General features: G+C 38.9%; 1 protein-coding gene and 1 long non-coding RNA gene across 3 annotated transcripts; one reads left to right on the forward strand and one right to left on the reverse strand.

Moving 5' to 3' along the window:
- Positions 1 to 2,115: 2,115 nt before the first annotated feature.
- Positions 2,116 to 12,774, reverse strand: LOC308195410. Its single transcript, XR_013951462.1, has 2 exons — positions 4,749 to 12,774; positions 2,116 to 4,383 (listed from the first exon to the last, which is right to left on the reverse strand). It is a non-coding gene; the product is annotated as an uncharacterized lncRNA (long non-coding RNA).
- A 20-nt stretch (positions 12,775 to 12,794) lies between these two features.
- DTD2 (D-aminoacyl-tRNA deacylase 2) lies at positions 12,795 to 21,659 on the forward strand. 2 transcript variants are annotated; one of them, XM_080592784.1, is made up of 5 exons: positions 12,795 to 13,020; positions 13,536 to 13,657; positions 16,650 to 16,716; positions 19,252 to 19,321; positions 21,309 to 21,659. In XM_080592784.1, exons 1-5 carry the CDS (start codon positions 12,862 to 12,864, stop codon positions 21,632 to 21,634), a joined length of 744 nt encoding a protein of 247 aa, XP_080448910.1. In that variant the 5' UTR covers positions 12,795 to 12,861; the 3' UTR covers positions 21,635 to 21,659. The 2 variants fall into 2 exon arrangements, with proteins under 2 accessions (XP_080448910.1, XP_080448911.1); XM_080592785.1 differs by lacking the exons at positions 13,536 to 13,657; positions 16,650 to 16,716 and having other exon boundaries at positions 12,804 to 13,020.
- Positions 21,660 to 21,713: the final 54 nt, after the last annotated feature.

Raw genomic sequence — 21,713 nt, forward strand, 5'->3', positions numbered from 1 at the left:
TCACAGGAGTTTTGTTTAAAGCTTTAAGATGAGCAGCAGCAACTGCTTCTCTCCCGTCTACAAGGCTCATAACCATATTGTAGAAGGAAATGCGATGGGTTTGATGCAATTTGTTCTCAACGATTCCATGAATTGTCCTTATTCATCTAGGTGGTAGTATTGAAATAATTCAGACCTCGGCAGTTTCAGGCCATTAGTTCTCAAAGGTAAAATACAGTGTGGTGTCCTTTGTTGGTATCTGTTGTAATATGTAACGGATCAGGGGATCTTACATCAGGTTAAAATGTTATTACAATAAACACCGCCTCCCTTTCACACTGCGCAGAATTTTCATCACTCATTTAATATTATTTTCGGCTTGTATTATTAAAAGCACTAATCAGGCATTTTGCTAAAGGCCACCATTTCCAGAGGCTTCTTCCAGTGCTCAGCAGCCAGAGAAAAATTACAGTGATAAAAATACAATTTTTGCTATCCTTTAAGTGATTCTCATTCAGCCTTTCATTTTTGCTGTAACCATTTGAGCGTATTTTGCATAGCTAGCACACATACTTGAAGAGGTCAAATTGTTTCCCAGTAATTCACCCTAGTGCCAAACCAAAATGCAAAAGAATACTGAAAACCAATGAGTCACTTAATTTTTAAACTATATTAAAGATCTGCCTCACGGGCCTTTTCTTCACTGCCCTGGGAAACCATGTTACCTTTTTCCTTGCAAGAAATATGCATAATTATTTTTCCTACCTTGAGTGGTTAGAGGCAGTGTTAAAGCGCAAAATACTATGCATATCGCAGAAATGAAATCATCAATGCAGGATCACTGGTAGGCATACAGTTTACCTATCCATCCCTATAAAGTCTATACTAAGGAAAAAAAAAAAAAAAGGCAAAAAATCCATAGTATACATAGTATACTCTTTGGTTCTGAGAATAGCTCTAACACCAACTGCAACAGTCCTCACATTTTATTTTTCTTTTGAAAACTCTGATCGAGCACAAAATAAAATTGATTTTTAGAAAAGTAAGCTGAAAGAGTTTTCCAAACAGCCACCTAAGAAAGAACAGTTTTCAATATCTTTATTAATTTCTTTTCTTTTAGCACCGCTTTGGCAATAGTACAGGAGCTAATATGGCAGTAGGTTATCTTGAATATGAAATGAAGAAATGGCCATGAGAAAGATTAAATTTGCTCTGAAATAAAGAAGCATCTCCAAAATACCATAATTGCTTTTGGCTTTCTATTTAAGTTTTAACACTTTAAAGTAATGGTGTACCTTGTTTGTGTGACATCGTCCATTACAGTTCACCAACAGTGCTAAAATATGAGTCCAGGAAAATGCAACCAAAAATTAACAAAGATCTTACTGCCAGACATGAGTCTTTATGGAAACCACAGACAATCTCTGTATTCTTCCAAAATTCCATATTGGATTTTTCAATAGTTCAACAAAATGAAAAACACAATATCTATTTTTTTATGCAAATTGATAACCTGTTCTTTAGGCATAAGTAAACATTTCAAGCTACAGCTGCCCTCGTGTCATTCTCAGACTCTATCACTCCCCTGTGGGGTGATGACAACAGGCAAGCTGTAAAAAAAAAAAAAAAAAAAAAAAAGAAACAATTATGAAACAATTACCAATGTGAGTTCTTTCCTTGATCGTTGCTCTGCTCCTCATACAAGTTAAAGAAACTTTTTTACTTTTTTGCTAATTTACTTTTTGCTCATTTCCTTGATACCAAACCACATGATCTCATCCAGCATTGGCGTGGTATGTTTGAGGAGAGTCCTTGTCACTCATGCTATTTCCCCTATTTCTTTCATTAGAATTTCTCTTTGTGCGTCTTCTTCCTGCCAGGCTTAGGTATCAGGGCCTGCAACTGACATTGAGGCTGTTATGCCCACGCACTGCAAAGTTAATTTCACCCAAGGGATTTAAACAGATTCTGATTTCAAATATTTGTGTAAACAAAGTGAGGTTTACCTGTGATAATATATGGAATAGTTCCTTATTTAAGAAGCAATGTTTTGTTCACAATAAATAGTAATACTTGAAACTGCAACATACTGGCAAGCACAATGAAATCATAGAAGAAACAGTAAGAATTTATTAATTTTTCTTTATCATGTGCATTAATATTTCTAGTAAATATAAGACCACAAAACTAGTTTGATTGTATGTGAATGCCAAACTTTTAACTGAAAAAGAAATTAAGTTCTCTGCTTTAGTCCTGGTTTGCAAAATGAGGAAGGAGGTCTGGCAGAATTGAGCCCAATTTAGTTTATGTATTACTTTTGTACACTGTAATCAGTGCAGTCCTTCACAGTCAAGAGGAGATGAAAACCTTATTTAAATTATAGCCACATTTTTCTGAAGTCAGTCATCAAGTTCTTCAGGTTAATATTGTGCACTATAGTAACAGCCACATCGCAGGGAAAATGCAACTGATATTACAGCAATTTTTTCAGCCTTGAGCAAGTAGTGCAGAAAATTATGAGATTTGTTGAATACACCCTTCAGTAACAAAAGCACATAATTTTTCCTAGGTGTATATACTCCTTGCGTGAATGTAACTATCTCCAATTAATGGTATTTCCATACATAAAGAGGAAAACAAAGGCTTTGATGACTTTTTCTTCAAAAAGTTTTCCTATTCTTTGCCATGTTTTACAAACATTGAAGGAAAGCTGACACTTTCCCCCTTCCCTCCTCTTCCCTTTGCTTCCCTTCCCTTCTTCTTTCCACCCTTTCTTTCTTCTCTATCCTCCCTTGCCTTCCTTCCTTTCCTTCCTTTTTTCAGTAGTGCCGATAAATTGCAACTGAAGTGGTAGAAGGCATCCTTTTGTACTAGACATCATACACAAATAGAATTAAAATGTTCACTACCCTCAAGTTTCAGTAAACCACCTGACACCGCTGCTCTCACTGAGTCTTAATGGCATTCAGGCACAATTTAAGTTTCTGAAATCATTTTAATTCTGCCCTTCATTCATTTTCTCAATAATAAACTTGTGTTTTACAGGAAGTATTTCTGTTAACATCAGAACCCAGAGCTTAAATTAGTTTTGTACAGCAAATTAATCCAATTTGAACAATGAGGCTAATTGAGAAACTACATCAACTTTTACTGGGTTTTGTATTTACTAATTATTTTTAAAGTCTGGCTCATGTTCCAAACCAATTCAGTTTTGGTCTGTGGCCATTAAATACTTATCTCATCATTCCCAGCACATTAGCAGCGCAAGACGTTTCAAAAGGGTACCAACAGTACTTTGGGTGTATATAGACCACTTAGACAATTATGCCAGTAGCAACCTGTTCCAGATTGTTTCAGTGTGCAGGGGCCAATCTCAGCTGAAAATAAATGTGCTCCAAGAATGCTTTTTACATTGTTTTGAAGCACTACATGTAAAAATATGAGGCACTCCACAACTGTGAAGGCAGAGCAGCTGATGCTTGGAATGCTTGTTTCTCTCGTTAATCCACAACCATGAAGGAAAGCAATTCTTCTTCATGGTTTTGCATTCAGCCAGAGGCAGGTCCATGAATATAATCTAAAGTTCCTGATCTCTAATCTTCTGTGCTCAAGTGTTACTATTACTTATCCAAAATTTAAAAAAAAAAAAAAAAAAAGATAGTTCCTCAGATTTTTAATTACGCTAACATCTTCTAACGCCAAACAGCAGGTTTCTTTAGGCAGAACAGAAGAACAGAGCTGACATTCCTTGCATAGACAGTTAAGATAGGCATGTTTATAACTTGCCTGTTTTCTCCTTTATAGCAAGCTTAGACCAAGGAAAATACAGCCTAAACCAAAGCACCTTTGAAGTTTAACGTATACAAGAAGCAAGTTCCTCTCGGTTCACAAAATATATTTTTGATTTCTTTTCCATCCCAGCTCCCAGGGCATAAGAAGAAGAGGGACTCGGTCCAGTTTCCTACAACAAAGTTAAGTAGGTCTCTCGTTGTAATGGACTCAGACATAAACAATTTTCTAGTGAATCAATCATGAAAGCTCCTGGCCTATGGATCTTGAAAGTAAGGTCTAAAAATCAACTCTCACAGAAATAAATTTAATTTATATTCTTCTAATTACTGCCACTAAAGGACTGCACTGTACCCTTTAAAATACCAATTTAATCAAGCTTTGGAATGAGGAAATATAACAGTATTACAGGAAATAGAGGTACTATTGATAGAAAATACAAAATTGTTTTGACACGAAGTGATTATTGAATTCAGTGCTTGGCATATTAGCTGACACTTAGGACTTACGAAAGCCATTACAGAAAGGAGGTTTCATTGGCTTCAGCTGTTCTGTCTGATCTCTGTCTTGCTCTGTCACCTACTGAGTCATGGTCATACCCGTAGTCATGGATAACTGGCATTTAAAGGATAGCAAGGTCAGTTGTATAATTGTATTTTCCGTACTTAGGCACTTTAATTAGGTACATATTCACATTTATTCTGCATGATAGTTTTCTAGTGCTAATTATCAGAAGTTTTACTAGATATTAAACTAAACATTTTACTTTTTTAATGTCCCGTAATACCTATATATGGATCCAATGCTAGAGCATGCATACCACTGAAATGTCTATTATTACAGATGCTATCACCATCCCTTTCACACATTTAACATTCTGTCCATTACAGTACTTAGACTTCATTTATCTGAGTTGCTTTCAAAATGTATCAAGCAATATCCTCTAATACTATCTTTTGAATTACGTTATGCAATCTGACCTTTCAGAACAGAACATCTTTCCTCTTTGCTCTTGTATCGAAGAATATTGCAGAAATACTGTTTCTCCTAGAGACAGGATGCTGTTGATTCAGTTGAACTGGACATGGTGAAATCCCATCTGAAATCCTGTATATCTACTTCTGATCTCCCATATTCAAGATGAATTTAGACCAGGAGTAGACTAGCAAAGAGCCAGGCTGCTGTGATAATCAGGGGAATTAAAATCCTATTATAAAAAGCCTATCATATAAGCATTAAAAACGATTTTTTTCTTTAATACAGCAAACTTTGAAAGGTTCTGTAATGGCTAATAATACACATACACACGTATAGGTATAAACATGTTTATATAAGAGGACTCAGCACTATATTCTAGAGAGAATGACAGAAAAAGAAATGGATATTAATCCATCTATTCTTGAAATTGAATGTTATTTTTAGCCACTCAGAGCAATGATGTCTGGACCATCCTCTTAATAGTGGTGAGGGAAGCAGCCAAACTAGTTTCAAGTCATACCCCAATGAACACATGCCTATACCAGTAGGGATCAGGCAGCTCTGCATTTGCTACCACCCTCCAAGACCAACTCGGAGCAAAATGGCTTGAGATATTTTCATCATCAGGACAGCTCCAACTGTCCATATACAAGTACTACAGTGCTTGAACTTCTGGCCCATTCAGTAACTTTTCAGTTCCCCACAAAACTTGCTGTATTTCTCAGACCTTGAGGGCTGCTACTCAAGGCTTTTTGCTCTGCTCCCCCTAAGGGAAGAGATCAGCCTCATCCCCACACACGCAGCGACAGACAAAATGCATCAGGGAGATGAGGCAAAGCCATGTCCTGCAGCGCTGCTGCTGAGAAACTCCAAACTCCAAGTGAAAGTAGTAAGTTCTGTCAGCCTAAACCTTATCTATGGCCTCGGCCAGATTTTTTTTCATTTACTTTTCAGCTCCTGTAATGTTGCCATGTACTGACAAGCAATTGTATTTCACTCTTCAGATGCTTGTACTTGAATGGGAGCAATACAGTTTTTGACAGTCTGCTCTGTGTAACTCAAACTTTGCTACTATTGCCAAAAAGCACAGAATGTTTTTTATGACAAAAGTTAAATAAGGCCTTACAAGGTAAACAGAATGTAATATGGATTTTTATTACTTTTTTTATAAGTCACTTTCTCTCTCCTTGGTATTTTTCCTGTTACTTCACGCTGGTGCTGTGACAGTATCCAAAGCCCAGTCAGAATCAAGTCAAAATCAGGTACCTGTGCATTTCAAATGGCTTGGGAAACACAATCCCTTCCCCAAAGGGCTCTCCTCATTCATGCTCCATGCTTATTTTGGACAGACAGGACTGATAAAGCATAATAGACAAAACACGTCAGAAGTACCAAACAACTGTATCAAAGATGCTCTGATTTCATGGAAAAAAGTAGTCTCGAATATCCCTCACGCCCCATTCTGACCCTCAGTTACTACTACCTCTCAACATGTCAAATATCAGCACCTCAAAATTGCCTCCCTGGTGGTCCCAGCAGTGCTGCATAGAACAGGCAAACCGCATGGGGTGGTATTGCCCAGCGATCCAGAGTGACACAACAGTCTAAAAGCTGATACAGTCCTGGCTCAGCAACTTGTACCCTTTACTTCCGCACCCTTTCACATCCCCACATAGCGGTAAACATGCTTTCAGCTCTGAGCTCCCAGACATAAGCTGTACTGCCAGTCTCACCAGACTACTGAAATCACTGACGGAGAGATTCAGTTTAAGACTTGTAAAGACAGGTAGGTATGAAGACATTTGAAATAGTTGTCTAAGCATAGGCATCTATTTCTGTAGCTGATGGTATTTAGAGAACTCTTCAGCTGACTGATGACCGTAGCTACATCTACAGTGCTAAATTAAATGTGCCTGGGATTGTTCTCTGCCACTGATGCCAGTCAGCACAGAAACCCCATGTTCATCTTATAAAAATTATCTCACTGTCCAAAGCAGCGTGGCATCATGCAACCAACCTCTTGAAGATGGGCTCTGGCCAACCTTAGTTGCTAAATTGGGACCAGAAATTTTATAGCAGTGAGTTAACCCTGGCCAAAAGCGTGACAGGAACCATTAAAAGCAAAGATGAGTTACAGTGACCAAGAATATTTCCTGCTATTGATGAACTTCCTGATGTAGCCTAGAGATTTACCTGAAGGTGCGCTGAGTCCTTCTCTAAGCCTCAGAGTGAATTAGATGCATTTTCTGTGACAGGAGCTAAAACACCTCATATTTGCACTACAATTTATTTGTGGGCACCAAAATGAAGTTGCTTTAATCTGGACATGAATCTCACTCAGATTGTCACTATGAAGAAACGATTATTTTTTGCCCTATGGACAACAGAGTATCCAGGGAAAGATTAAATATCTTTAATTGATATTAAAATATCCCAAGTTACAGAGTAATTGTTTTACCCTGTTACTCATATACATATAAGCCTCCAGCAGTTCCAAAAATTATCTGTGAAATTAAAAGCTGTTTTAGAAAAAAATTATACCAAATACCATTTTTTTCCATCCTGTTAAAACATCAAATATTGAAGATAAAGTGTTTTCCTTCCACTCTGTAGCAGCTATTTAGCATCTATTGTAGAAGAAAGAAAGTGTGACCCTTTGGCTGCTTAAAAAAATCAAAGATTATATGAAAAATGTCCTTTTCATCATTGCAGTGTTTCTGAGGTATCAAATAGTAAAGAAATCATCTCACCCCCAATGAGTTCAGAAACATGCATTGAAAAATCTATGCTTTAAGGAAGTGTGAAAATTAAATATTAAAAAACAATTCTTGACACTGGAAGGTCTTTGAAATATGTTAAGCCACACTGGAATTCATAGCAGGAAGCCACATTATTTCTTGACACATGGTCTATTATCTTATTTGACTCACTGAATATTCATTAGAATTTACAGTCTTCTATTATTTATCTCTTTTTTTTTTCCACAAGACCAGAGGGGAAACAAGATCACCTGCTACTTATGTTGGTTAAAATCATGAAAGGATTATATACAGTATTGCATTAACTGAGACAAATCATTAAAAATGAAAGGCTGATTGTAGATGAAAGTTGTACAGTTACTACATCTGCCTTTTGTTCTCTTTTAATGGAATGAGTTTCCAAAATACAATTTTAAGACAAGCCTGTAGACCAACATTACTGTATCTTCGTGTGACGCCATGTTATGGCAAAAACAGATACCTGTTTGTTTTGTAATGCAATGATTTTCCACTGAAGAGAATTAAATGCTGAAATTTGTCAGCCTTGCTTGGTTTACTGAGCTTTGGCAATCTTGTTGAATGATGCTGAAAAAGAGGTTGTTGTGTTCTGGAAACAACAGCTTCAGCAACTGATAAATGACAGACCAAGCATATAATTAGTGCCTCCTCAGACTTTCCCAGTTTTTATCATGATGCATGGCAAATAGCACTTGGGATGACTTCAGAGGTTTGTTATTCAGAGAATTTCCTAATGACCTATCATTTGTGTGCATGCTTTCCTGACTAGCTAAGGATCAGTATGCCTGAGGAGAAAAAATGATAGGAGCTGTGGCTCAAGGAGAAAAAGCTTTTGGCCTGAAGCTGTGGTAAGAGTTTTATTTGAAAGCCATACATATAAATGCCAAAAAAAAAAAAAAAAGACATACAGCCTGATTATGCCAGCACACTCAACAGTAACTGGAGGCAAGGAGTCCTTCAGGTACATAGAGAATAATAAATGACCTTTCACAGTGTTTGTCAAAGGAGTAAAAAGAGCCATGTCTCAATTCATCTATTTTTTTTTAATAATAACATAAGGTTTTATGCCAATACTCTGGTAATTTTATACATGGCATCTGTTGAAAACATGCAAAATTCAAGTTCCAGCTCGTAAAAGATGTTCATGTATTTTTTCTATAGGAATATCCTCAAACTACCACCAAACTCTCACTGAAAATGAGAGAAATGGCATTATTTTTGGTATTACGGTATTAAAATGCACCTCTCTAGTAATAATTGCTATTGCAAAAGCATTTATGAGGTGAAGAGAGGTAACATAGAAGCACCTTGCAGGGGAACAGATTTTAAGTCCTTCATATGGCACAGCCAGAGGATGGTATCCAGCATAATGTGGACCAATAATAAAGGGGCTGTGGAGCACAGCACAAACACTTGGAGTCACCTGGGGTCTGCACTGAACCAGCCCTGAATGCAGGACATAAAAATTGCAGGACCTACGTGGCCAGAATTTCCATATGGGGCACAAGAAACTGAAGCCGAGTTATACAGATAACAGATGGCCTAAGTGGAAATACTGAGCTTGTTCAGCGATAACAAATGGCCTGCACAGTTGCAGCCTCTTTTTCAGCACTTGTACTCCTCCCAGTTGGTCTAGGCCCTGTGATTGCAGAGCTAGCCTTTCATGGCTGGGTGGGTGCTTATTCCCTCCGCGCTGCTGGAGGTGTCTCTGCCACTGTGGAAGGGCTCATTGGTTCAATTACTGTCCTACATCCAAGTTGTTTCCATGCACTCATGCTAAGCAGAACCCCAGATACCAAGTTCAGGGACTGGGGGAGCAAGTGCAAAGACACATGAATATGCCCACAGGGATCAGTCTCTACCATTCCTAAACCAGAGCAGAAAACTGCTCACCTTTGTGCGACTCCTTCCAGAGACAGTTGGGTAGCTCCATACAATATCCCTCTGAATTCCAGAATTGAGAGGGCTATGTTAAAACCCAGGGTTGGCTCTGTACAACACAAGTTCAGGACAGGTATCTTATCAGATCAGCTCAGTTCTGTGAAAAAAAAAAATAAAATACTGTACTGCTTCTAACCAGTAGAAGGTGTTAAAATTAGACCGCATGGTACATACATAAGTAGGCTACTCCCACTGCTCTGTATCCTGCTTCAATGGAATCAACAGAAGTCCCTTTACAATTAATGTCTGTCAGTCATGCAGAGACAAATGTTTGGTGCAGTAGACACCCAAACAGGTGAAAGTACAATAGTTAAATACCACAGGCAAATGAATACGCATGGCACATGTAGAGAAAGAAACCATGATTAATAACGTTCCTACTTCCTTTAGGTAATCATGGTAAGCAAGCAAATATGCTTTAAACATTAATCTCACTTTACAAGTTACTTTTTATTATATTCTCTATCTCATGTGATGAAGATTTGCCATTTCATTGCTGCAAATTTCACTTTCCTGGTCATCTGTGATGATGAAAGTCTTCTAACAGCAACCTTTACTAGCTGTCACAGCAGAATCCATCAGTTCTGTCTCAACATTCACAGCAGTAGAAGCATCCACCTGTGATTCCTTACTAAATGTTTCTAAGTAATTTAAGTAAGTACTCTTTCTTTCCCTATGCATGCCCTGCTACTTCTCTTTTTTTTTTTTTTTTCTTCTCTCTGTACATGTGCGAAGAGAGAGTTCCACACTGGACAATGGATAAAATGGAACATTTAAATATAATTCTTTCCTTGACACTCTGTGCCCTTTCAGCTATGTCTGTCCCACGAGAGGCAATTCTACCAAGATATAACCTATTTTGTATCTTTGCTATCTAAGTACCAGGCTGCAGCTTTATATAGTTTCTCTTCAAGACAGATGACACTACCTAGGGGTACTCTGTTGATGTGATAGCTGCTTGAAAAACCTTTGATTAGGGTTTCAAACACCATAGAGAGAGGAACAACTTCTAAGACGCATCTTGTCTCTTCAAAGTTCCAGTCAGCTACTGCCCCTGCCAAGCGGCATGTAACACCGAAGTTATTACTAACAAAAAAAATCATCCCTAGGGAAGAATACAGGACAATTTGAGATCATTTTGGTCCTGAAAGACCTCTAGCATTTCATCCTCTGATAAACAGGAGAAACCTGAGTACCAGCAGAGGCAGAGCTCCCAGCACCGCCCCCTCTCTTCACAAAATAAGACATTCCATTAAATGCACATGAAATATGTATGACCATTAACACTAAGGATAAGGAAAAATGCATGTCCACTGAAGTTTGTGATAAATGGTTCATACTGCCATCTGCCCCTCTTGAACAGAACTGATGTGAAAATAATAAGACATGTCTTCTGGATACAGCCAGTCTCAAAATACATACTTCTCTGCTGCAGGTAGGAAAAGTAGAGAATATACAATAAATACTTTGGGACTGCTATCAAATCCAAAAAATGCATGAAAATGTCTTTGATATAATAACTGATATACTCTCTAGATGTCCAGATGTTTGTTTCTGTAAAAAAAATAATCCAAATTTAATCCAAACTTCAAAATTTAACCAATATATATTTACCCCACTCTTCGGCTTACAAACGAGATCTTCCACCTAACTGTGGCCCAACAAGATTCAAGAAATGCAAGATGTGTTACAACAAAATGAATTTGTTTTTCCAAGGAAAATCTGACATAATCAGATCAAGAATTACACAAACAATGATAGCATACTATTTTTTCTATGCACTGGTTCACAAGCATATTTTTAAAACATACATGTGAATAAATGTTCTGCATCAAAGCCTGGCATAAATAATGGTATCACAACAAAGAACAATTAATATCCTTGTATCTTAATATCCCTTTATATTCTTCTTATATAATTTGCTCATAGACTGTAATAATATCTATTTTCCTTAGGAATCAATTTATATCACAAATATATATGAAAAAAATCATTTTAAATGGTTTTCTACCTCATTAAGTTCTTCTTAATGAGTCTGGGGAAACAGCTTTAGAGTAAATGAGCAGAAGGCATTTTAAATAAAATTAGCTGAGTTTAAATAAAAATAGCTCATACTTAACAATACCCTACAGCTAGCAAAAATGAGCTAGTTTATCCACTAACCACCTAGTGAGAATTCCTCTTCTTCCATAAAGGTTTGCTTTAGAACAAGCAACCTCACAGAACCCTAATGCAAAAGAGAACGTTATTTTAAAATAACATTAGTTGAATATGCCCCTATGTGTAACAATGGCTATTTAATGAGTGCATATTGCCCCTTGCTGTGCAACAGTTAACTGCAGTAATCTTACTTGATGATTGAGGCCAGGTATAAAATTCAGTTTCTTACCGATGTTGCTAGGTTTTACCTTAAAAAAAAAATTTGAAAGTAAAATCTTCAGTCTTAAAAGGAATTCAGAGGAACTGCATCCTGCATCACTCTGTCCTGACTTTGCTTGAGCCAGGGTTATTCGAAACCTGTCTGTCAGAATTCACGGATGGGAGGAAGGCAGAACTTCTGATTTAGCAGCTGTTCGATGAACGTCACGACATGTAGCCAGAAGCCTGAAGGATAATAGAAAAAACAGTTGCAATACTCTAACTTTTCTAATTTGTTATGGATGCTCATTTCAGAGCTGTGCATTTTTCTTTGGGTCCTAATTCTGGACCCTACCTCCACAGCCCCCTTTTGTATAACTGTGTTTTCTTCTGTTCCCTCTGCTCTGAAACAGCATTGCTGAAAAGTAGGGCTCCAGCGTGGGACCTCCATCAACTCAAATAAACACTACTTGTTTTTAAAGGAGTGACAAGCAGTATTTAGGCCGGTAAGCCACGGTCTTTCGTTCTCATGCGGAAACTACACAGCATGCTAGTCTTACCCCAAGCGCGCCGCGTTCCCCCACAAGATAAGCAGATTTTTTTATTTCTCATCCACTCAAACAAAACAAAACAACAACAAGCAGCTGCCTGCTAGCTGCAGGGCACTGTTAAGCACGAGCTGCAGTACTTGGTTCTGAAGCTGTACCCTCGCGTCCTCGCTACCTGTCCCCTCTTTAGGGAGAGCTGACAAACCACAAGCCCCGTTTTCCCTTTTGTAAAGGGCAGAGCGCTCACTGACTCTCTTCGATTCGTAGCAAGGCCCACCCTGCTTCCTCGCTTTTACGCCAACCACCCGAGGAGCCGCGACCCGAGCGCCCCGCGACAGGGGCGGTCACCCCGCGGCAGGGCCCCGGCGTCGCTCACTCGTAAAAGGAACGGAGCCGCCGCTGCCGGGGCCCGCCGCGGCCCGGCCCCGGCTCCTGGCCCGGCCCCGGCTCCTCGCCCGGCCCCCGGGCCGCGCCCCGCCGCCGCCTCCCTCATGCGGCGCCCCGCCGCCGGCCGCCTCTCGCCGGGGGACGCTGGGCCCGACATGGCGGCGGCGCGGCCGGTGCTGGCCCGAGCCATGCTGCAGCAGTGCCTGTCCGCTCGGCTGCAGGTGCGGCCGCCCGAGAACGGCGCCGAGGCCGAGTGGGTGGAGGTAATGGGCTCGCAGGGCTCAGGGCTCGGCCCTTCTTCCCCCGGTGGCGGGCAGGACAGGAGGATGAGGCCGGCCGTAGAGAGGGCGCTCCAGGCGGAGAGCAGCTGTCGGTGCCGCTTCTCCTCGCCAGCCGCGGTCAATCAGATGTGGAGTCCTCGTGGTAACTGCTCTGCGGCCTCACGACGCTGGCTTTTTGTCTCTCTCTTCAAAACCCGTGGGCTGTTTCTGCGTAAATTCATCCCTCAGAGAGTTTCTGGGGTGTAAGCGAGCCCTGGGCGAGGGGTGGCCCCGTGGCACCCCCATAGCAGCTCCCTGGCCCAAGGAGGGAGGAATGGAGAGAGAAAACTAGTGGGTCAGAATAGGCGGGGAAATCGCTTGCCAGTTGCTGTCATAGGCAAAACGGACTTACCTTGGTGATATGATAATTATCAAACGCATAGCAGTTTGGGTATTGGGAGGAGAAAAAAAAAACAAACATCTAGACACACGGGAGGACATCCCTTCTCTTTTTGCAGGCTAAATTTCATTTCAGACACCTCACCCAGTCTCCACTCCTGGGTCCTCTCCTACCCACGTGTTGTCAGCACAGGTTACGCTCAGTGCCTTCACGACGGGACAAGGGACGTGGCAGCTCGGGGTCGGTTTCTCCTACCACTCCTTCTTGCTCTTTTCCTACGCGTCAGCATGGGGATCCCTTCAGGAGCATGGCTGCTCCGCCATGGAGCACCTCCTACTCCTGTGATGTTTGTGTTCCCTCGCTGCCATTTTCTGCCCTGTCTTAAATACAGTCTCACAGAGGTGGGCTCAGGTGTGTCCTGCAGTGGGTCTGCCGTGGAGCTGACTGTCTGGCCTGTGACCTCCTCCTGCAGAGGCCACCCCTGCAGACCCTCAATACCTTGCCAGGAAAAAAACTAACAGGAAAACGTGGAATGTGAAAATACCCCATCCATCTGTCAAAGCAAGCAAGGTGCCTGGTGGATCTTCAGTGCCACTGTCTTCTCTGCAGCAGTGGTCATTCCTCAAACCTCTCTCTTTCTTCTCCCTCCACCACCCAGGCAAAGAAAAATCAGGAAAAAAAAAAAAAAGGCTTAATTTTAACAATAGGATAATGGAAGATTTTTGGGGCTGTGAACCTCTTTTCAGAGAGATGTCTGTATTTTTGTTTATTTCAGGCAAAAAGTGTTTTTTAAATTCATAATATAAGTGGTTTTATGAAATAATGATAGTAAATCAGTATAATTTTGGTAGCAAAATAGCTTTTGCAACAAAAGATTTCAAACTGCCTCTGAGTTTGTACCTCATTAATTGTGTGATGCTGTGCACTCAAAGAAGAAAGGCCATGTGACTGCGGTAGCAGTAGTTCTGATTTTTATTTTTGTCAGACCAGTAACCAAAAATGAAGCTCAAGGGAAACATTGTAATTTTCCCCTTTTATTCCCATAGTCATATTTTGGGGAAGGTAGGTAGGCCTCTAGACTCCTAGGGCTAGGCAGCGTACGTAGTGGCCAGGGCGATTTACCAAAGCATGAAGGCTGCCATTTGGGGTGCGTCCTGCCGTTGTCGCTGTTTATGCATTAGCTACACTAGAATAAATTATTCGTATAGGTCTCAACCATTTAGCCTTTATGTTTTTTTAGTTTGGTCTTTTGTCTTAAGAGGCTAAATGTACTAATTCATATAACTTTTTTAAGGTAAAGATTGTGGTATGTTTAAAAGGCTTATGAGTTTATTCAACAAACCTGAAGTGAGTCGAAATACAAAATTTCTGTCCCTCGGTCTTTCCACTGTATGACTTTCACATAGTTCTTGAAATGTTTCTCTCCTTGTTCAAAAGAGGCTGATGGATCTTTAAGACCTACTTTGTACAGTCTGGTCTGGAAAGCCAGAACTTTTGCTTAAAGAAAATATGTGTCATCTCACAGATGTCATGTTTGGTTGAAGGCCTTATTAGCCTCTCGGTATAAGGAATATAGTGAAGGTTGCTAGGCAGAGCGTAAATTAACTTTAGAAATACCCTGTTTCTAGCTTTCTAATCCTGGAAATAATTGTAGGTAAAAGCAGAAATGTCATTGTGCTTGCTGTCTTTCCAACTGTCCAAAAAGAGGCATATGTTTTGGTTTTCATATATTATGAATAAATCTTTTACGAGGCAGTAATTTAACGACATAATTTAAACAGATTTACGCTGTTTATATCTCTTACTTGAAATTTTAAATGTCTTAACCAAAATCATTGGGAAAGTAATAGAGCTGAAAAAGGTAACCGCACTGAAGGAATCTGCATGAGATTTGGCCAGCATGAGCAGCAGATATTTTTTAGACATAAAATTTAATAATATTTGTCATTGGTACTTATGAATCTCTCCTGTTTGTTTTTTTTTTTTTTTTAAGGGAAATCTGTTGTAACAAGCTATGGAAACTTCATGGTTTCTTCAGTATGACGGCTTTAGAGGTCATTAAAAGGAATTGTTGCTTCTCACACTTTCTCGTAGGATAATGCAACTGTCCATATATGTGCACGAGTCCAAAAATAAAGAAATACAGACCTTGTAAACTATTATTAGTGTAAACCAGTGCATGCCTAGTGACCTGTAACAACTTAAAAGTAGGTCCCGACCTTGAGAAACTTCTCGTGTACTATAAATAGCACATTAGGTAGGTGGCTTTGAATAGCTTCTGGGCTTTAAAAGACCCCTGCAGGTACTTTAGGAACTTTAGACTGAACGTTCTTTATCTGGAAGAAGGCTAGGTGCGTACATTGTATCTGTATTGCTCTTCATTATATTCTCATGATTGTATTTTTCTGACCTGCTGAGGATTACCAGAGATGGGATGCCTTGTTTATGGAGAAATGTTGGTGAGATAGGATCCGTTAAACGTTTATGTATATAGCAAAATACTTTGGAGGAAAGAAAAGGAACTCCCCTTCTAAACATAGGAGAAGAATGAGATGAGATTTGGAGTATTTCACAACTGTGGGAGAAAAAAAAAATGTAAAATGACTATTCAGCTAAAACGTGTAAGTACCTACACTTACTGCAATGAAACCCATCCTGCCCCTATCTTATTTCCCTGATTTGTCTTCCGGTTAAGATACCAAACGGTGCAAAATACCAGGTGCAGGTTGTTCTCCAGCCCGTGGTAGATTATGCAGTCTCTCTTTGATGCAGCAGAATGGATGAAATATGAATAAAGCTTCTCAACAGGTAGTGACTCTGAACTGGAAGCAGAAATGTCAAAGAATAATTCATGTAAGTTAGTTTTGCAAACTGGCTTTCTGTGGATTGCAAAGCACCTCTGTTTTCATTATCAATTGCATTACATTTCGCTGAAAAGCATGTTGAGATGACATTTTGCAGAATATATTTATGTTTTGCTAATGAATTCCTGCAAAAAACAGGTGAATGTTAGGAGGGTGGGGGGAGGTCTTAGTTATTTGTTGATCCTGCCAAAAAGCTAAAAAGGACATTCGGAGGCAGCTGAGGTTGCTGAGGCTGGATGGACGGCCGTAGGGGCTGGGTACTTCAGCCCTTCCTGATGCAGCTTGCCTGGTCAGATGATTACTTGGGACAGTTGTATTGTAAATGCCTGTGTTGCAGAGTAACTTGCTTTGCTGGTTTATTTATGTAGGCATTTTACTGATAACAGCAAATCCACACAGCACAATTTCCCTGCCCAACTGCCTGCATGTCACTATGTAAGTTCTTTGCAGTGGTTGTTTGCTTATCAGCATGTTGAATTTGTAACCTTCTAATTTGTGTTGTTTTGCTTGACTTTAACGGAGTTAAATATAGCTCTGAAGAGCTGTCAGCTAGACTTCATTAGGTAACAGAGGACCTTCAGCATTGGCAATGGTTTTGCTTTGGTTCAAAAGGTTTACCTGTTCCTGTTCCTTAACTGGCAACATGTCTTAGATGTCTTAGGACATCTGAAACATTGGTGCAAGATCTGAGGACTGACGTGCATTAACGTTAGGTTAGCTCTTGAAATTGCATGCAGTTTTACATCTACTCAGTTAAGAAAATTAAAGAATTTAAAATGTATCTATAACAGGAGGTTGAAATGTGGTTGAACATGTTGTAAATAGTGTTCAATCACAGTTTAAACCATAAATTTCAACCGTAACATGGCTGCAAAGTGTTCTAGAAATCATAAACATGCAATAAAAATAGAATCTCCTGTCTAATTGCTGTGAGACACTGAAACCAGTATGTCTCATTTTGTGATAAAAAGTATATTCAAAATTAGGCAGCTAATCATGAGAGAGGCTGAAAAATAATTAGTGTTTCTAGCTATCTGGCCGTAGGACTTCTAAATGTCACTTTATTTACCTTTTTGTCTTTTTAAATGAGCTTCTTGCAGAATATTGTTACTTCCATATGTGAAATTGCACAGAGACTATCACAAGTCTCAGAATAATCTGTGAGGTGTGCAGTATAGCATAGTTGCTTATTTCTAATTCAGTGGTAGGATATATACAATGTAAATGTATTTTACCTACTTCATAAAGATTTTTTTATTAGTAGGTATGTGTGCATTATTATTCTTTATTAATATCTTGATGGTAGTCTGTTTCTGGAACTAACATTTAGCTAAATATATAAGACTATCTAACCTTTGGCAGCCTGTATTTCTCTCCTTAATTTGAAGAGAGAGTTTGAAATGCCATTTGAGGTTCAGGCCATCAAATTTCTTACAGTGTTTATGAAATATGGCAATCATTTGGGAATGGAAAGCTGTATAATATTCTGCAGCAGTCGAAATTAGTTTTGAAAGGAGCCTTTTATAGCTTTCGAGAGAATCTCTGTGTGTGACATTTCAGCTACAAAGAATATTCTCTTTTTCGAGAAGTTAGTAACTAGAAAAATAGTTAAGAAGGCATAGCTCTCATCAGTCATTGCCTTGAGCATTTTGTTCAATCTCCACAATAACAAAAGGATAAACCTCATGTGTATAATTTTTGTTACCAAAAACCTTTATCTTTCAAAGAAAAGAGAGAGAGTAAATAAAAAGAGAAAGGAAGAGAAAGTGTTGAGATTTTTCTTCTTCTTTTTTTATTTTTAAGAAACTCTTCATATTTCTTATCATTTTACTTTGATAACATTGACAGTAATGAATTCTTCCTGCCCCGTCTAGTTAGTATCTCTTAGGTAGTATTTCTTAGTTACTATAAGCTGATGTTTATTTTCCTTCTAATAGGAATGTAAGGATACTTATTCTTGACAAAGCAGTGGTGAGAGGGTTGGATGGGGTTATTTTGGATATTGAGTGCATGTGGATATTGTATGCCTCCTGTTTTTTTGTTTTGTTTCTTTTCTTTTTTTTTTTCCCAAAAAGCTTAAAACATTCACATATACTTGGTCATGACACAGCATTGCTGTTGGCTGCAGAGCCTATCATTTATCTTAATAAAGCACAGTTTGGCACATGTATTCTTTGTGAATTAAACCAGGGAGTAAAAAAGCTACCAAGGAATAGCCTTATGCTTTCTCCTCAGTACAGACCTAATTCCTTCCTCAAACAGGTAGCTCTTAAAACTGGTCTCTTTGAATTCTAAAGATGTGGCATATCCTTTACTCTGTACAAATCAAGGGAAAGGTCCCATTTCATCAAAAAGATTTCACCCAAACTGATAAATTATATTTTTGATAACTTTATAATGTTCTGAACAGCTTCGTAATTGCTGGTCATCATATTTAAAGCAGTCATCATATTTAAATCTAATTAACAGACTTTGTGTTTTGTCAGAATTATCCTGCACTGGGTTAGTTTTAACATCAAAATGTAATACAGTTCAATGACAAATCCCATGGTATTTGTCGTATTTCATATTTGGAAATACTTATAATTCATACTCAAAAATATTTTATCTGTATGCTTAATAGATAAAAAGCTTAAATTATTTCCTATTCTGTATTTAATTACTCTAATTCATTTGTCACCTTGTGTACAGTAATACTATATGTGCTACATTCTAACTAAACTTGGCTTCACATGGAGCTAATGAATTGGCTTAATTGTGTGTAGCAGCGTTGTGCAGATAATCAGCATGCATTTCATAAGCTTCCATAAGCCTGTAAATTTGATGTCTGAAGATATAGGAAGTAACTAAGACTGCTTTTGGGAACTTTGTTGTCGTGTAGTTTCGTAATTTTTTTATACCAGATTAAATAATAAGCCTGCGTGGTAGGCAGTGAGAAACACTGATATATTTCTCTGTAATCTTTCATAGATCCGGAGAGGGCTTGTTATCTACATATGCTTCTTCAAAGGTGCTGATGAAGATCTTGTTCCAAAAATTGGTATGATATAACCTTTATAAATTCTTGCACTGCTTGAAAAAGAATTAAGTGATAGAGGCAGAGAAGGCAGCAACTGTTTAGGCTAGAAGTCAAAAAGCCATCAAATAGCACCAATCCAAATCAATCTGCTGGCTGAAAGAACAGCTTGGTTGGTCATATTTCATTTGACAGCTGTCTGTATCTCTTTCTCTGTCTGCCTGCTCATGATCAACCTGTTAGAAAATCAATTCACACAGAATGATAACAGAGAAAGTGCAACACCTACTGTTTTACATATTACATGTATCGGGCAACAGCTTCAGTCCAGGACAGAACTGAACTTAGAGAAGAGTGTTTCCAAGTAATTCACGGCTTGATTTAAGAGGTATTTTAATTCTGATCTCAGTGTATGTGCAGGATATTTAAAAGTATAGCCAGTAGAGGGAGTTGGGTGGATAACTAAACTCTAAACTGTCCTTCCCATCTCATTTCAGAGATACTACATACCCTGTCAGTCTTTCAAGTGCAGCCTTCTGGTTCACAAGTGATAACAGCAATATCTGTATTCTTTCTGTCTTCTCTGCATGCACTTGAACATTTACATTCAAGTGGAGATGATGCTGTGAATAAGGTCAAATGGTAGTGATTTTTGTCTGCCTTCGTTCAATGTAGTTTTGAATTGTTTTTTTGTTTTTCTTTAACTCTTATTTCATTTCTTCACCCTCTTTTCTTCCATCAGTAGCACTGGGTTGCCTGGAGAATCCAATGATGATGCATGTTCCAGATAAAAATGCCCCTTTTTTGTGGCTTGCTGATAGTGGTAGTTTCACAAAAGGTCATATAGCAGTAGTCTATTTCAGGCTACATGCTGGGACCAGCAGAAAGACCTGGCAGTGTGCAAGCACAGGTGCTATTGAAAATGCTGAGAGCAGCTCTTGGTGTTCAAGGGCACAGCCTTTCTGTGATGCTAAACTAAGTTGAAATCTTTGACTGTATTTAAAACAGCATGATATGAAAATTGATTTTGTGGTCGTGGGAGTTTCATGTGGGTGATACTTCAGAATAATCACATTTTCAGCTGTGTGGCAGCTGAAACTGGCCAGTAAAAGAAAGTTCTGTTTCCTATTAAGAGATTCGTCTACCACCATCCTCCTTAGGTGTGTGTCTGTCGTATAGAATATTTTTTCCTAGTATGTTTTGAAACTGTTTAAATGAGTTTTTGTTGTCATTTAGACTTCAATGAGATGACTAGTACCCTCACGGGTTTTAAAGAGTTGGAGGACATTTGGGGGGAATTATTTGATTTGTTGTAAAAACACTGGAAAATATGATGCTAGTAAATGCAACAAGTCTGTTTGCAAGTTTACACATTGCAGTTTGTGGGTTAAATTGCATCTCTGACCTTCCTGCCTGCCTCCTCTCTCAAAAGACAAGCTGACACCTGCACATCTCCAAGTGGAAGGCTGAAGGGCACTCACTCCACATGAGACCTAAGTGCTGAGCCTGGGGCTTCAGCAGTATCAGTTAGACGTTGGATCCGGCTGCAAACTACTCCAACCAGAATGAAAAGAAAGTCAGGACAGAAACATCTCCAGAGTGCACCAAAGATGGTCTTATCTCCTACAACGTACAGAGTTCTGCAAATGTTGCCTGAGTACCACACAACAAATTTAGGGTCACTAATTGAATCCCGGGCTCCTTTGGGGAGCTCCAACTATAATAAACTATATGATTTCAGACAGACAGCCACCATCCCCCTCAAATAACTCTTTAGATGTATTATATTCATATAAATATCCTTCATATTCTTCACAATACTCTGACATCTTAGCTGGTTAATAGTATTTTTCGACTGTCCATGTTTCTGTTCTGTTAGCTTCTTTTACCTCAATCATTTGTCCTATCTTGCAGTATCTTGATGAATCTTAAATCTTGTTTTATGATGTTATATTAGGTCCAGGTTAATTTACTTTAGTTCCACTAATTTTTGTTTTATTTTTATTTGCAGTCAACACGCTGTTGAATGTAAAATTAAGTGAAAATGAAAGTGGAGAGTACGTATCTGTCCTTGATTTACCAGGCAATGTGCTCATCATACCACAGGCTACCCTGGGTGGTAAGCTGAAGGGAAGAAAGATGCAGTACCATGCAAACATTGAAAAAGAAAAAGGGCTGGAACTTTATTCTCAGTTTGTGACTTTATGTGAAAAGGAACTGGCTGCCAATGCCAAATGCATGGAAGCCGGTGTTCTTGTCAAGTATGGCACATATGGAAACAGACAGGTGTTAAAACTGGATACAAATGGACCTTACACTCATTTGGTTGAATTCTGAAAAAAATAAATGATATCCTGGATACAGTACTGGCTGTAGCTGTTGTCTTTTTTCATTTCTAAGTATTAATGTACTTAAA

Source organism: Anser brachyrhynchus, assembly GCF_964034855.1.
Source record: "Anser brachyrhynchus genome assembly, chromosome: 5".
In the NCBI taxonomy this organism is placed as follows: domain Eukaryota; kingdom Metazoa; phylum Chordata; class Aves; order Anseriformes; family Anatidae; genus Anser; species Anser brachyrhynchus.

Excerpts from the sequence above, each read along its gene's own strand:
- DTD2 (XM_080592784.1), top strand. The coding sequence starts at position 12,862 with ATGCGGCGCCCCGCCGCCGGCCGCCTCTCGCCGGGGGACGCTGGGCCC. Across the intron at positions 13,021-13,535 it reads CCGAGGCCGAGTGGGTGGAG|GCTAAATTTCATTTCAGACA; the intron begins GTAATGGGCTCG and ends CTCTTTTTGCAG. Across the intron at positions 13,658-16,649 it reads AAGGGACGTGGCAGCTCGGG|GCATTTTACTGATAACAGCA; the intron begins GTCGGTTTCTCC and ends TTATTTATGTAG.